Source organism: Phoxinus phoxinus, assembly GCF_949152265.1.
Source record: "Phoxinus phoxinus genome assembly, chromosome: 22".
In the NCBI taxonomy this organism is placed as follows: domain Eukaryota; kingdom Metazoa; phylum Chordata; class Actinopteri; order Cypriniformes; family Leuciscidae; genus Phoxinus; species Phoxinus phoxinus.
In genome coordinates, this window is record NC_136897.1 from 29,148,914 (window position 1) to 29,166,042 (window position 17,129).

Sequence of the window (17,129 nt, forward strand, 5' to 3'; positions counted from 1 at the left end):
AGTTAGTTTTAGTTGAGGACGATGATCCTGTAGTTAGTTATAGTTGAGGACGATGACCCTGTAGTTAGTTATAGTTGAGGACGATGATCCTGTAGTTAGTTTTAGTTGAGGACGATGATCCTGTAGTTAGTTATAGTTGAGGACGATGATCCTGTAGTTAGTTATAGTTGAGGACGATGATCCTGTAGTTAGTTATAGTTGAGGACGATGATCCTGTAGTTAGTTATAGTTGAGGACGATGATCCTGTAGTTAGTTTTAGTCGAGGACGATGATCCTGTAGTTAGTTATAGTTGAGGACGATGATCCTGTAGTTAGTTATAGTTGAGGATGATGATCCTGTAGTTAGTTATAGTTGAGGACGATGATCCTGTAGTTAGTTATAGTTGAGGACGATGATCCTGTAGTTAGTTATAGTTGAGAACGATGATCCTGTAGTTAGTTTTAGTCGAGGACGATGATCCTGTAGTTAGTTATAGTTGAGGACGATGATCCTGTAGTTAGTTATAGTCGAGGACGATGATCCTGTAGTTAGTTTTAGTTGAGAACGATGATCCTGTAGTTAGTTATAGTTGAGGACGATGATCCTGTAGTTAGTTATAGTTGAGGACGATGATCCTGTAGTTAGTTATAGTCGAGGACGATGATCCTGTAGTTAGTTTTAGTCGAGGACCATGATCCTGTAGTTAGTTATAGTTGAGAACGATGATCCTGTAGTTAGTTATAGTTGAGAACGATGATCCTGTAGTTAGTTTTAGTCGAGGACCATGATCCTGTAGTTAGTTATAGTTGAGGACGATGATCCTGTAGTTAGTTTTAGTCGAGGACCATGATCCTGTAGTTAGTTTTAGTCGAGGACGATGATCCTGTAGTTAGTTTTAGTTGAGGACGATGATCCTGTAGTTAGTCTTAGTCGAGGACGATGATCCTGTAGTTAGTCTTAGTCGAGGACGATGATCCTGTAGTTAGTTTTAGTCGAGGACGATGATCCTGTAGTTAGTCTTAGTCGAGGACGATGATCCTGTAGTTAGTTTTAGTTGAGGACGATGATCCTGTAGTTAGTTTTAGTTGAGGACGATGATCCTGTAGTTAGTTTTAATTGAGGACGATGATCCTGTAGTTAGTTTTAGTTGAGAACGATGATCCTGTAGTTAGTTATAGTTGAGGACGATGATCCTGTAGTTAGTTTTAATTGAGGATGACCCTGTAGTTAGTTTTAGTCGAGGACGATGATCCTGTAGTTAGTTTTAGTCGAGGACGATGACCCTGTAGTTAGTTTTAGTCGAGGACGATGATCCTGTAGTTAGTTTTAATTGAGGACGATGATCCTGTAGTTAGTTTTAATTGAGGATGACCCTGACTTTTAGTGGGTTGAAGTGGAAGTTTCCAGGCGTGTCTCATGAACTCTGCTTGGCTGCAGGGAATCGTCTCAATTGTCCTTCTTCCCACCCTGATGCCCCGGAGGGGTGAAACTGGGGAGCGGGGTGATATTTTAAGATGGACGACTTGTATTTTTAGGGCAGCTGTACGCTGCGGTGTTCACATTTCAGGTCAGCTATAAAAACAAACAAAGAGCCGAGTTGCTGTAGGAGGACAGCTGGAGCGGACAGACAGAGAAACTCACCGAACCCTAACCCATGCTCTCAGATGAGTTTATTTTTAGCGTGGACCGGTGCAGCTCTCGTGTCTGTGTGTGACAGGACTGGAGTGTAATTAAATCAGGGTATCATCTGTGTGTGCGATAAACAAAACAGGCTTCAGCTTATTTTAATAGAAGATGAGAAAAGCCGCCGCGTCCAGATGCCTGCCAGTTCTCATGTGCACGGAGACCTTTTGTGACCTGAGCGAAACACACTTCGAGAAGGATGCGCTCGTTTATTAACACATGAAAAGTGCTGTGTCAGTGTGTGTGTGCTGCGTTCACAGGCAGACGAGGCTTCTGAGCCGAGTGACGTTCAAGGAAACGAGACGGCAATGCAAATCTCTAGTGTTTGTACTAGAGGTGTACTATTATCAATAGAGATCATTTACTGTGTTTTACACGCCTGTGTCAGTCAATGTTCACTGAGCTGGTTTTCTTATCTTGTTGTGTGTGAACTTTGACTCATTGATGCATTTTATTAGGTTGCAGTGCGCAAAAATAAAAAACAATATATATGCTTGCAATATATTTGAGGGAAAATAATGGTGTAAATTAACAAAATGCATGAATGCAAACGACTGATATCTTTCAAATGAATGTTAGAAACACTAGCGTTCAAAAGTTTCGGGTCAGTTTTAAATGTTTTTGAAAGAAGTCTCTTCTGCTCACCATTTTATTTTATCAAAAATACATTAGGCTACAAACAGTGAAATATTATTCGATTTTAAATCTGTGAAGTTTTGCACTGAATGAGCCGTTGATGTGAAAAGGCCAGCGGCTGAAACGAGACGTGCTGCATTGAACACGTGCAACATTAGGCCTCAGCGAGAGTGAGGCGTGATTGCATCATCATCCTCTTCATCATCATCATCATCATCAGAGGCTCGTCTCCTGCCCTCGGGCGTGTAAACAGGAAATGTGAACAGGCTCATGATGAATGTGAGGAGAGAGAGAGAAGACGCAAACGCCTTTCATCATTTCAGTATTTCCTGAGGCGAGCCGGAGGGGGAGAGAGAGAGAGAGAGAGAGAGAGAGAGAGAGAGAGAGAGAGAGAGAGAGAGAGAGAGAGAGAGAGAGAGAGAGAGAGAGAGAGAGAGAGAATTTTTTTGAATTTTATAACACGTTTATTAAATACAATATTCTACAAAACCATTACAAAAACCTTCATTAGATTATCCCATAATCTCGGCAAAAGACAACACATCATTATCAACCCAACACAGCAATTTTTCTACACTCCAAATGTCTTCAAACTTTTCCACATTCTTCATAGATAAATAAAAAATAAAATCATGCCTTACTCTTGCTTTTATAAGCCTTTTGAAACACAATTCAACTACACAATTTGAATCATAAAGAACCTTATATCTTCTACTAACATATGTAGCCATTTTTGCTTGTCCTAAAATGAAGTTTAACAACAGTCCTTTCCTCTTCTTTTTTTTACAATATTCAAAACCAAAAATATACACCGACAATGTAAACCTCTCATTGACAGAAGAAAACAAAGTTTCCAATAAGACAAAAAGAGATTTCAGTCTCTCACAATGTGTAAAACAGTGAAAAATTGTTTCTCTGTCAGTACAAAAAGGGCATTTATCTTGCACAGTTGGGTTCAAAATTGAAATAAAAGCATTGACTGCAATAATGCCATGTAGTACTCGCCACTGCAGATCTCCAACTTTTTTAGTCAATGGTGGCTTGTAAATTAAACCCCAAACAGGCTTAAAACCATCCTCAACCATAAGGTGGTTTCTCCATGGCGTATCCACACGTTGTAATTTGTCTTTATTTATCACTCGTACACACACTTGATATAAAATCTTGCCCCCCATTGTATCAAAAACAATATCTCTTAAAATTGAGGTGACTGAGAAATTCTCCATTTCTAAAACAGTCTTAGGTATAACCATACTTGGAAAGCGATCCATTTCATTTGGGACAGTTGGTAATGATAAAAAAGTCCAATCTTCTTTACTCCTTGTCTCTCGAAATTTTTTCAGCAAAAAATGAATTGTCCTTGTTGATCTTATGCCCAGTTTCTGTGCAAACGCATTGGTATTGTCCAAAGTCTTTCCAGCCACTTCCATTAGGCTCTTCATTTTCACAATCTTAGCATTTGTCAAAATCTGTTTTAACCACGGTGTTGTATCATCACATAAATCCAAACGTGCACCATTAATCAGAGGTTCTTCTAAAAACCATTGCAAAGACTTGTAGGGCAAGGATCTTTTTATTTGTACCACACACCAAGCTTTTCTCACACTTTCATAAAAAGGAGAAATAAATCTCAGATCAAATTTAGTGCAGTCAGTCCAAAAAATATTTTTTCCAAAACCCCACTCACCAACCTTACCTAAAAGGCAAGAGGTTAAACCAGCCCACAGTACGTTTGATTTATATAAGAATCTCTGAACAAATTGCAGCCTAAAGGTTGCTTTTCTACTCTTGAGGTCTACAACACCTTGACCACCTTCTTCCTTCGGAAGATACAACACAGCCCTAGGCACCCAATGCAATTTATCCCAAAAAAAGTTTGTCATTTTGACTTGTATTTTTTCAAGAACCCCAACAGGAGGCTCAGAAACAGATAATTTGTGCCATAACGAGGAGGCTACCAGATTGTTAATGATCAGAGCCCTTCCCCTAAATGACATTTTAGGCAATATCCACTTCCACCTTTCTAATCTTCCTTCAACATTTTCACACACATTCTCCCAATTCTTCTTATTAGTTGATTTATCGCCTAGGAAGATTCCAAGGTATTTTAAACCAGACTGTGACCAGCTCATTCCACCTGGCAAAAACAGTTTTTCCTCTTTCCATTCTCCAACCAAATACGCTGCACTTTTGGCCCAATTCACTTTTGCAGAGGAAAATTTCCCATACCCATTAACAATATTAACTAGCTTATCAATATCATTTTGCCCACTAATCAAAACCATTATATCATCAGCATATGCTGACAGTTTTATCGGTGGAAAGAGATTTTCACAATTAAAACCATCTAACTCTGCTCTGATTTTATTTAGCATTGGTTCTAAAGCTATTGAATACAGCATACCTGATAGGGCACAACCTTGTCTTATACCTCTTTGAATTTTAAAAGGACTACCTAAGCCACCATTGACTTTCAATATACTTTCAATGTCACAATAGAGCACTTTAATCATAGCAATAAACTCAGGTGGGAAACCAAATGCCTTAAGAGTATGCCATAAAAACTGATGTTCCACCCGGTCAAACGCCTTTTCCTGGTCTATAGAAATCAGACCGACCTTTTGATCTAAGAGTCTAGAGACTTCCAACACATCTCGAATCAAAGATATGTTGTCCACTATTGATCTGTTGGGTACACAATAAGACTGATCTACATGGATGACCTGCCCCAATACCTCCCTCAGTCTGTTGGCCAAAGTTTTTGACAGAATCTTGTAATCGGTGCATAACAAAGACACTGGTCTCCAATTCTTAACCTCTTTGAGGTCACCTTTCTTTGGAAGTAAAGTTAAGACTGCTCTCCTGCAGCTTATTGGCAGTCGCCCTTCAGACAGACTGCTACTTAACACTGCAAGCAAGTCTTCTCCCAGGAAGTACCAGTATGCCTTATAAAATTCCACAGGCAGCCCATCTAGACCTGGTGCTTTGCCATTTTTCATGCTTTGCAGTGCCTTAAAAAGTTCATCTGCTGTCAAAAGATGCACCAGACCAGCACACGACTCCTCAGTCATCTGTGGAAGACCTGCAAGGAGGTGATTCGTTGACTGGTCCTCTCTACATTCACAGGCATACAGCTCCCTATAGAAGCTAACAGCCCTTTTCCGAATGTCAGAGTCCCCAGTCAGATCTTTCCCATCCACAGACCGTAAACATTGAATGCTCTTTTTTTGGCCATTTTTCTTTTCCAGACTAAAGAAGAATCTGGACGGGGCATCCATTTCAGAAATACTCTGAAATCTGGACCTAACTAAAGCCCCTTGAGCTCTAGTGTCCAACAGATCAGCTAGTTCAACTTTTTTATCTTTAAGAGTCTGAATCTGGCCCGGATCTCCATGAGCTCCACACAACCCTTGGAGCTCCAAAATATCCATTTCCAAACTCCTAATATTTTGAAGAGTGTCCCCTGTGACATTAGAAGTATATTGATTACATAGTTTTTCTATCTTCAACTTCCCAATATCCCACCATTGTTGTATTGAAGTGAAATTAGTCTTTTGGCTTCTCCATCCCATCCAAAAAAAAAGTAAACATTGTTCAAAAACAGCATCCTCAATTAAAGCATTATTAAAATGCCAATATGCACTCTTTTGCTTAATAGATTTAATGAACACGCTAGCTTCCACCATTGAGTGGTCAGAAAAACCAACAGGACAAATAGAGCAAGATTTAAAACACTGTACTTGATGTTTAAGACAATAAAAGTAATCCAATCGTGCTAAAGAAACACAATTGTCTTTTACATGAGCCCAAGTGTATTGCCTATCTTTAAAATGAAAATTCCTCCAAACATCACAAAGTTGGTGGGTTTTAATGATATTTGACAATTTACGTCTCGAAGCCATATGTGGTTCAATATGATTTCTGTCAATATCATAACACGTGCAATTAAAATCACCAGCAAGTATAAAAATATTTTCCATATCACACTGTTTAATACTTTCACCCAATGTTTCCAAAAATAACATTCTTTCAATAGGTTTAACAGGCGCATAGACATTAATCAATTCCATTGTGATATTTTCAAACCTGGCTATTAGCTTAATAACTCTACCTTCTATTATTTCAAAACTATCACAAGACATTGGCAGAAAATTTTTTGAAAACAAAACTGCTACCCCACAACTAAGAGAAGTCTTATGACTAAAGAAGATTTTTCCTTCCCAATCCTTCAGCCATTCTACTTCATTTTCTTTTGTACTATGAGTCTCTTGTAAAAACATAATGTCTATATTTTTAAGTTTGATTAAGTCATAGAGCTGCATCCGTTTTTTTGCATCCCTCATCCCATTAACATTCAGGGAGGCGATTTTAAAAGTGCTCATTATGAGGGAAGAGAGCAGCACTATAACCAAACAACAACATATTGCATTATTCTTGTGACTCATTCTGCGTTGTCTGGGTACGCACTTTTTGCACAAGTTTCTTTAATCGATACACCTCTGTATTCGACAAACACTCATCGCCTTTGTGTTTCATTAGATTTTTTGCTGAGTCCAAAAAGAGAGAGAGGTCAGGAAAAAAATCTATCACTTCAACATTTCTCATTCCTTTTGTACTTTGTAAGAACTTCTTCATTCGCTCTAAACCATAGCCACTGCGATCTTGACTCAGATGATCTTCTACAGAGGCCTCAGACCCCTCTTGCTCACTTCCTGAATCAGATACATCAGACATATGCGTATTGTTCTCATCTTGCATCTTTTTCTTAAACTTTTCAGCTGCTTCACAAGAATTAGATTTTCTTTTCACTGCTGGAACTTTAAAAATGTTCTCCTCTTCATTAAAGATTTCATTCTCTACCTCATCAATCTCAATATCCAGTGTCTCATCACTTCTTAGGTTTCCCTTTTCACACCCCTTACTTCCACTGTCCTCCTTCTCAACATTTACATTTATTTCTGCCATATCAGCTTGCCTATCTTTTTCCACATTCATTCCATGGTTTTGAAGGGGATTTTCAACTGCAGTGTTTACCACACTGCCTTTTTCAGGGCAAGCACGTGCTAAATGCCCTTCTTTTCCACATCCAAAGCACTTCATGTTTTCAGTTGTAGCAAAAATGACATAATCAAAACCTTCAACTTTGAATTTAAAAACAACATTTATTTCCTCAATATCCGTTTTTAAAATCATGTAAACAAACCGACGGAAAGAAACCACATGTTTCAACAGGGGAGACTTGCAACCCATCGGAATTTTTTTAATTGCAGACGCGAGCTGTCCGTATCTAGACAGTTCGCGTTGCAATGCTTCATCACTTATGAACGGAGGCACATTGGATAACAATACTTTCCTTGCAGGATTAACTAGTGGAAAAATCTTAACGAAACGATCGTTAAGAACTATACCACTTTCTACGATGTTATTAACTTTTTCAACTTTGTCCAAGAACAAAACAACAGCTCCGTTCATTCTAGAAGCAGATCGGATACTCTCGTGACCCACCACCTCTCCCACCGCTAAAACAGTGTCCTCGACCGAGCACTCAGCGCCGACCGGGACCTTCAGCCCGTGTCGGCGCGTGAGCTGCTCAAAACCAGCCCTCTCCGTCATCGTCGTAGCCGCAGCTAAAAGCTGTCCGACATGACCCACGAAACCGCTAGAACTAGTTTCAATGCTTTGTAACAGTAGACAGAGAAAAATGATGTGAAATCCGTGAGAGGAAAAAACATTTAAAACTGACAGACCTTTAGATGAAAGGAAAAAACCGCAACCACTCTCCAAGTCACACTCCACTCACTCGACCAAACACTCACGCTCACGCATGCGCAGAGAGAGAGAGAGAGAGAGAGAGAGAGAGAGAGAGAGAGAGAGAGAGACTTGTGTAAACGCAGTTAAACTGGTGCTGTTTTCCAAGGCTTTTATTCCAGTCCTGCTCAGAAATCTTGGCCTCGGGCGCGTGCCAAAATATTCATGTGCCTTTCCTCCCGAAACAAAGACTTCAAAGTTGTGGAGTGCAGAACGTGAGTGAATGGTTTCTGCTGTCATGAAATAAACACTCATTTCGATTGCCAATAGTTGCATTAGAAAACTTAAAATCTTTTAAAAGCAGTTCATATTCAGTGATATTGTTGATTTTACGCAATATCAAATGAGAACTGACGTGCACTGTGAACTGTGGCGCTTATATAGACAGGAGTGTGTGTGTGCCTTTCCAAAAAAAAAAAAACTTCTTTCGTGTTGTCATTATGGAGTTTGTAGAATTTTGAGGAAAATAATTAATTTAATTCATTTTGGAATAAGGCTGTAACATAACAAAAAGTGGGAAAAGTATATACATTCATATTTTCTTAATTTTACATGATTATATATATATATATATATATATATATATATATATATATATATATATATATATATATATATATATATATATATAATCTTGTAAAATTAACAAAATTGTAATACTAATAAATACCCCAATTTTTTTTAAATAAACGGATTTTTAAAATAAAATAATATTGTAAAATTGACCATATTAACAGGTATGTTTTGTGGAAGCTGGAAAATAAATATATTTTTTTAAATATTTTTTCTTTGAAATAATATTGTACTATAAAATGTTTAAATAATGCTGTACAAATGGCACCGTTCCAGTGGCTCGAGTCTCCAGCGAAGCACTGATTATGCAGCTTTGGGGCCGTGAGAAGAGAAGACTGTTTCCCGATGATGAGTATTCATGGATGTGTAATTATTGGATGCTGATATAATTTAAAGGCAGTTCAAAGGGTGTAATTGGTATTCTCGGATGCAGCTCGACATGATCAATGCCTGTCTCTTCTCAAAGGCTTTAATCAGATCCAGTGCTGAGCTTCAGTCCAGGCCATCTGCAGTCGAGCCGAGCCAAGAGTCTGCACACTGCACACTACACTGCACACTACACACTACACTGCACACTACACACTATAGTACACACTACACTGCACACTACACTACACAGTACACACTACACTGCACACTACACTGCACTACACAGTACACAGTACACAGTACACACTACACTGCACACTACACTGCACACTACACACTACACTGCACAGTACACACTACACTGCACACTACACACTACACTGCACACTACACACTACACTGCACACTACACACTATAGTACACACTACACTGCACACTACACACTACACTGCACAGTACACACTATAGTACACACTACACTGCACACTACACACTACACTGCACACTACACACGACACTGCACAGTACACACTACAGTACACACTACACACTACAGTACACACTACACTGCACACTACACTGCACACTACACACTACAGTACACACTACACTGCACACTACACACTACAGTACACACTACACTGCACACTACACACTACAGTACACACTACACTGCACACTACACTACACTGCACACTACACACTACAGTACACACTACACTGCACACTACAGTATACACTACAGTACACACTACACTGCACACTACAGTACTACACACTACAGAACTACACACTACAGTACTACACACTACAGTACTACACACTACAGTACTACACACTGCAGTACTACACACTACAGTACTACACACTGCACACTACAGTACTACACACTACACACTACAGTACTACACACTACACTGCACACTACACTGCACACTACAGTACTACACACTACACTGCACACTACAGTACTACACACTGCACACTACACACTACAGTACTACACACTACAGTACTACACACTACAGTACTACACACTGCACACTACAGTACTACACACTGCACACTACACACTACAGTACTACACACTACAGTACTACACACTACAGTACTACACACTGCACACTACAGTACTACACACTGCACACTACAGTACTGCACACTGCACACTACAGTACTACACACTGCACACTGCACACTACAGTACTACACACTGCACACTGCACACTACAGTACTACACACTACAGTACTACACACTGCACACTACACACTACAGTACTACACACTGCACACTACACACTACAGTACTACACACTACAGTACTACACACTACAGTACTACACACTACAGTACTACACACTACAGTACTACACACTGCACACTGCACACTACACACTACAGTACTACACACTGCACACTGCACACTACACACTACAGTACTACACACTACACACTACAGTACTACACACTACAACACAGCGCAAAGATAAAAAAGCAGCCAAAAGCATAAAGCTGACGTAATTATGAACCATCAGGAACAAGAGTCGAGTAAATAGAGTGACATTAATCATCAACTATCAAGCAAATACACATCTGCATTTCTGGTGTTATGATATTTCATTCAGTGTGTGTGTGTGTGTTTGCGGAGTGTGATGCAGCAGTGACCCCTACTGAACACACACACACACACACACACTCTCTCTCTCTCTCTCTCTCTCTCTCTCTCTCACACACACACACACACACACACACACACACACACACTCACACTCACACACACACAAACACAGCGCGAGAACTTAAAGTAATACATTTAAGAGGATTACTCAAAGGAATAAATTAAACTTTACTATATATTGACATAGAAAACAGCTGTTTTACATTGGAATATAATTTCATGAATTATTAAAAAAATACATTAATTAATTCTGAAAGATGAATGAAAGAAATTAATTCAAACAAAACGTGGAACAACTAAAACATACATACCCAACGTTTGTGTTTCTGATATTATTCTGCAGTGGATCTTCACTGCCATCTGCTGTTCTTCTTCTTCTTCTTCTTCTTCTTCTTCTTCTTCTTCCGTTTACTGGCCGCTCACTCCACAGCAGTATTACCGCCACCTACTGTACATCCTACATGGGTGATGCATCTCCTTTTATTTTATAGACATTCCTTCCCTTTTTGCCATCTGCTGTTAAAAATCGAGGGCATAATTGTTATAAACAGTAGATTTTTAAAATAATACAATGTTCTACAGGAGGGACTAATGCTCTTGCCTGGTTTATCACCATATCCGCGACTGAATAAATGTTTCACGAGTGTCTTTGTGCATTTCTGATCAGGCGCTGTCCGCGGCCGCTCATCTGTCTCTGGCTCTGACGTCACCGGGGTCCTTCCTCGTGTGGCTCCGTGAGGGTCATGCAGTCAGTCTGATCTGTGTTATTATTATTATCATCATTATTCCTCAGGCGTGTCTCTCCCGTGTCGTGTGTTTGTCTCGTCATGATGGGCGCCAGTGGCTCCAGGATCGCGGCGGGTTTGGGCGCGGCGCTGTTCGTCGGTTACTGTGTTTATTTCGACAGAAAGAGGCGGAGCGATCCCAACTACCAGCGCAAACTCCGAGAACGTGAGAGGACCTCCATACACCTGTCTGTCTGAATATATACACCTGTCTGTCTGCCTGTCTGACTGCCTATATACATCTGTCTGTCTGTCTGTCTGACTGCCTATATACACCTGTCTGTCTGCCTGTCTGACTGCCTATATACACCTGTCTGTCTGCCTGTCTGACTGCCTATATACATCTGTCTGTCTGTCTGTCTGACTGCCTATATACACCTGTCTGTCTGCCTGTCTGACTGCCTATATACACCTGTCTGTCTGTCTGTCTGACTGCCTATATACACCTGTCTGTCTGCCTGTCTGACTGCCTATATACATCTGTCTGTCTGTCTGTCTGAATATATACATCTGTCTGTCTGCCTGCCTGTCTGTCTGTCTGTCTATACATCTGTCTGTCTGAATATATACATCTGTCTGTCTGTCTGCCTGCCTGTCTGTCTGTCTGTCTATACATCTGTCTGTCTGAATATATACACCTGTCTGTCTGCCTGTCTGACTGCCTATATACACCTGTCTGTCTGCCTGTCTGACTGCCTATATACATCTGTCTGTCTGTCTGTCTGACTGCCTATATACACCTGTCTGTCTGCCTGTCTGACTGCCTATATACACCTGTCTGTCTGTCTGTCTGACTGCCTATATACACCTGTCTGTCTGCCTGTCTGACTGCCTATATACATCTGTCTGTCTGTCTGTCTGAATATATACATCTGTCTGTCTGCCTGCCTGTCTGTCTGTCTGTCTGTCTATACATCTGTCTGTCTGAATATATACATCTGTCTGTCTGTCTGCCTGCCTGTCTGTCTGTCTGTCTATACATCTGTCTGTCTGAATATATACATCTGTCTGTCTGTCTGTCTGAATATATACATCTGTCTGTCTGAATATATACATCTGTCTGTCTGAATATATACATCTGTCTGCCTGTCTGTCTGTCTGTCTGTCTATACATCTGTCTGTCTGAATATATACATCTGTCTGTCTGTCTGTCTGAATATATACATCTGTCTGTCTGTCTGTCTGAATATATACATCTGTCTGTCTGTCTGTCTGAATATATACATCTGTCTGTCTGCCTGCCTGTCTGTCTGTCTGTCTATACATCTGTCTGTCTGAATATATACATCTGTCTGTCTGTCTGCCTGCCTGTCTGTCTGTCTGTCTATACATCTGTCTGTCTGAATATATACATCTGTCTGTCTGCCTGTCTGTCTGTCTGCCTATACATCTGTCTGTCTGTCTGTCTATACATCTGTCTGTCTGAATATATACATCTGTCTGCCTGTCTGTCTGTCTATACATCTGTCTGTCTGTCTGTCTGTCTATACATCTGTCTGTCTGAATATATACATCTGTCTGTCTGCCTGTCTGTCTGCCTGTCTGTCTGTCTATACATCTGTCTGTCTGAATATATACATCTGTCTGTCTGCCTGTCTGTCTATACATCTGTCTGTCTGTCTGTCTGTCTATACATCTGTCTGTCTGAATATATACATCTGTCTGTCTGCCTGTCTGTCTGTCTATACATCTGTCTGTCTGAATATATACATCTGTCTGTCTGCCTGTCTGTCTATACATCTGTCTGTCTGTCTGTCTGTCTATACATCTGTCTGTCTGAATATATACATCTGTCTGTCTGCCTGACTGTCTATATACATCTGTCTGTCTATCTGACTGTATGTCCATATACATCTGACTATATATATATGTGTCTATCTGTGTGTCTGTCTGCCTATATCTATATATATATATCTGTCTGTCTGACTGATTGATTGAATAACTGTCTATCTACCTATCTGTCTGACTATATATGTCTCTATCTGTCTGTCTGATTATATATCTGTCTGTCTGTAATGTAAGGGTGTATTCACACCAGGAAAGTCCGATAGTTCACTTGCTTTGGTCCGGACCAAATACATTTTTTGTTGTTGTTGTTGTTTGGTACGGTTCGCTTTCACACTGCTCTTTTTGCAAGTGAACCAAAATGTGTAAACAAAACCACACGTGTGCTAAGGTCGTCCATTCATCGGACAAGGATTCTCAAGTGCAAAAAAAAAGCTATTGTATATACTGCTGACAAGTGCTGTCAACGTTAACGCTTGCGACTAAGTTTGACCAGTTTAACGTAAATGAAATGTAGTAAATCAACAACAGATCTCACATTCCCATAACGCAACTCCGACTACGGAAGCCTGTTAACTCAAAGGCGCAGTGCTTTCTTGCAATTGGGTCGGTTCATGTTCACATCGTAAACGAACCGTACCAGAGTTCGCTTGGAACCGTACGAGAGCACGTCTTCAGCCGGGTCTCGGTTCGGGTGTTCGGTCCGCACCCGAGTGCGATCGCTGTGTTCACACCTGCCCGACAGCTCCGCACCGAGGGGGAAACCAACTAGAGCTCGATTCAATCGGACCAAAGAAGGCAGGTGTGAATACACTCGAAGTATCTCCGCTGTCCTGAGTCTGTGGTCAGTGATCCGACTAGTCGTCCGCTGTGAGGAGTGAGAGAGTGAGTCACTCAGATGTAAAACTGATGGATGTGATTTTGTCTCAGGAAGAAGAAAGCAGAAGGCATCTCAGGAGAAAGCTGGATTATCAAGGGTAAGTTTGCACACATTTATGTTTCACACGTTATTCCTCATTGATATAGTGCATTATGATTGAGAAAATGGCAGTAAGGGTTCAGTCTTCAGTCACTGGCGTGTCACGTGACCTGTGAGTGGCTGACGTGTTGTCTGGCTTTGGCAAGTTTCAGAAACCATTGATTTTTGGCAGTTTGTGTTCGTCCCTCTCTAGCTCATTTATTATGCATCTGTTGATACGATTATGTTATTTTGCATGATTGGCGTTTTATCACGACTAGCAGCTGCCAGCCACTGACGGGTCACGTGACATGCCAGCTGAAGACTGAACCCCCACTCGAAAATGGCCACATAAACAGCTCCCCGTGTGTGTGTTGCGGTGTGTTGTTCATGTGTGTGTGTTGCGGTGTAGCTGCCTGACCTGAAGGACGCGGAAGCGGTGCAGAAGTTCTTCCTGGAGGAGATCCAGCTGGGGGAAGAGCTGCTGGCTCAGGGTGAGACCCGGCTCCTGCCGATCTAGCACACGGTGCCGAGCGGTTACCCATCATGCTCTCTGCCTCTCTCTCTCAGGAGACTACGAGAAGGGCGTGGACCACCTGACCAATGCGATCGCGGTGTGTGGCCAGCCCCAGCAGCTCCTGCAGGTCCTCCAGCAGACGCTTCCTCCTCCCGTCTTCCAGATGCTGCTCACCAAACTGCCCAGCATCAGCCAGGTGTGACCCGCCTCGCTTCACTCGCTCATGCACACGTCCGTCTAACAGTTTGTAACTATAAGAAGTCAGAAGAGATAAAAAGCTACTTTTTAATGATTTATTCTGTGGCAGAAACGAGAACATGTGCTCCATGATGAGATTTAAATGTGATGCAAATGTCATGTTTTCCGCTTCTCAGCGTATCGTCAGCGCTCAGAGTGTCAGCGACGACGACATCGAATAGCAGGAGCTCCAGTGGCTCTGTGACATCACTTCCTGTCTGTGACATCACTTCCCGCCCCTGAACGCACAGATGCGGGTTTAACGAAGCGTTTCCTCTTCACGATGTTGAGTCTGTACCGAGCGTGTGCTTCAGAGACCCGACTACATCCGTTATTTGTTTTACTATCCAGTTATTATTGCATTTTCATGAATATCAGTGAATAGCTCATAGGATGTTCTTCGACTGTCTTCATGTATTAAGTTATTTTCCAAGGCTGAGGCGCTGATGTGGAATTGTGGGAAATGAAGCACGTTTAAAGGTTTCGAATAAGGAAGTTTCCTTTTTTTAAACTCCAAATAAATGATGAATCAGTGACTCGTGTGCCTGCGTTAATGAGGAGCTTTTGTGATGCAGAACTACGATTTAAAGATTAACTCTGAAGTTCACACACACTTTACTCGCTCATGTTCAGCCAATCACAGAACACCACGGTCATGTTCAGCCAATCACAGAACACGCTCATGTTCAGCCAATCACAGAGCACGGTCATGTTCAGCCAATCACAGAACAACACGCTCATGTTCAGCCAATCACAGAACAACACGCTCATGTTCAGCCAATCACAGAACAACACGGTCATGTTCAGCCAATCACAGAACAACACGGTCATGTTCAGCCAATCACAGAACACCACGGTCATGTTCAGCCAATCACAGAACAACACGGTCATGTTCAGCCAATCACAGAACAACACGCTCATGTTCAGCCAATCACAGAACAACACGGTCATGTTCAGCCAATCACAGAACAACACGGTCATGTTCAGCCAATCACAGAACACGCTCATGTTCAGCCAATCACAGAACAACACGCTCATGTTCAGCCAATCACAGAACAACACGGTCATGTTCAGCCAATCACAGAGTACTACCTTATTCGTTAGGAATCAGGAACTAAGAATGAAGACATCAGTTATTAATAGCATTTATTAATCTATCTTGATGTTAATTCATAAATATGCTATTGAATAATTATGCTTGCACAATTTAAAATATTAAAGTCAAGTTAGCTTTATTTATACAGTGCTTTGAAAATATGAAAACTTCGATGGTTACACAGATGGAAAACACAGTTTTGGAGACGGACACATCTGTGTTGATCAGACTTTATTGTGCATAAGAACACGAGCGCAGGGTTAGATGTGGACCGGCCTGCTCTTGCGGATCTTCTTCTTCTTCAGCGCTCGGCTCCTGGCGCTGGGATCCGCCGTCTCTCCTGTGAACGAGGACGCTGGCGCCGGCGCCGCACTCTTCGTGTGGCTCTTTCTGAGGGCGTGCTTCGGGCCCTTGAGTCGCGGGGCCGTCCGCCGCTCCGGAGCGCTCTTCCCGCCCGCCGCGCTCTTCTTCTGCTTCTCCTTCTTCACGGAGCGCTTCACCCGGATCCGCCGCTCCAGGAACGAGGAGCCGTTGAGCTTCAGCGCCAGCATCACCGCGTCCGGGCTCTGAAACACAGGATACGTGCGGATCATGTTTCATAAACTCTGAGAATATGGAGGAAACCGCTCAGTTTTACTCAGAGCTACAAACATATCATTGAAGATGATCAACATTGAAGAGTTTAATGTTTTTGAAAGACTTCTGCTCACCACGGCTGCATTTATTTGATAAAACAAATTTTTTAATTTAAAAACAATTTACAAAAGCTTCTATTTCGGGTTAATGTTTTTCTTTTGAACTTTCCATTCAAAGAATCCGGAATAATCATGTAAATAACCGTTTTCAACATTAATAATAATCATAAATGTGTCTTGATCATCAGATCCTCATATTACACTGATTTCTGGAGGATCATGTGACACTGAAGACTGGAGTAATGATGATAAACTCAGCTTTGATCACAGGAATAAATTAGACTTTACTGTATATTCACATAGAGAACTGATGATCTACATTATAA

The 17,129-nt window shown here is 41.3% G+C and overlaps 2 protein-coding genes across 3 annotated transcripts in view; one reads left to right on the forward strand and one right to left on the reverse strand.

Moving 5' to 3' along the window:
* Positions 1 to 11,177: 11,177 nt before the first annotated feature.
* Positions 11,178 to 15,548, forward strand: tomm20b (translocase of outer mitochondrial membrane 20b). Its single transcript, XM_079597143.1, has 5 exons — positions 11,178 to 11,681; positions 14,231 to 14,277; positions 14,671 to 14,752; positions 14,829 to 14,971; positions 15,150 to 15,548. The coding sequence occupies exons 1-5, from the start codon at positions 11,558 to 11,560 to the stop codon at positions 15,192 to 15,194; spliced, it is 441 nt and encodes a 146-aa protein (XP_079453269.1). The 5' UTR covers positions 11,178 to 11,557; the 3' UTR covers positions 15,195 to 15,548.
* Positions 15,549 to 15,837: 289 nt separating this feature from the next.
* Positions 15,838 to 17,129, reverse strand: part of rbm34 (RNA binding motif protein 34) — a 7,581-nt gene continuing 6,289 nt past the window's right edge. For both annotated transcript variants that reach the window (XM_079597154.1, XM_079597153.1), the window contains exon 12: positions 15,838 to 16,674. In XM_079597154.1, coding sequence (XP_079453280.1) covers positions 16,369 to 16,674 — 306 coding nt within the window. In that variant the 3' untranslated portion in view covers positions 15,838 to 16,368. The remainder of the gene's footprint in view (positions 16,675 to 17,129) is intronic.

Bases quoted from the DNA above. Each gene is read 5' to 3' on its own strand.
- tomm20b (XM_079597143.1), top strand. From the start codon at position 11,558: ATGATGGGCGCCAGTGGCTCCAGGATCGCGGCGGGTTTGGGCGCGGCG. The intron at 11,682-14,230 runs GTGAGAGGACCT...ATTTTGTCTCAG, and splicing joins CCAGCGCAAACTCCGAGAAC to GAAGAAGAAAGCAGAAGGCA. The intron at 14,972-15,149 runs GTGTGACCCGCC...TCCGCTTCTCAG, and splicing joins AACTGCCCAGCATCAGCCAG to CGTATCGTCAGCGCTCAGAG.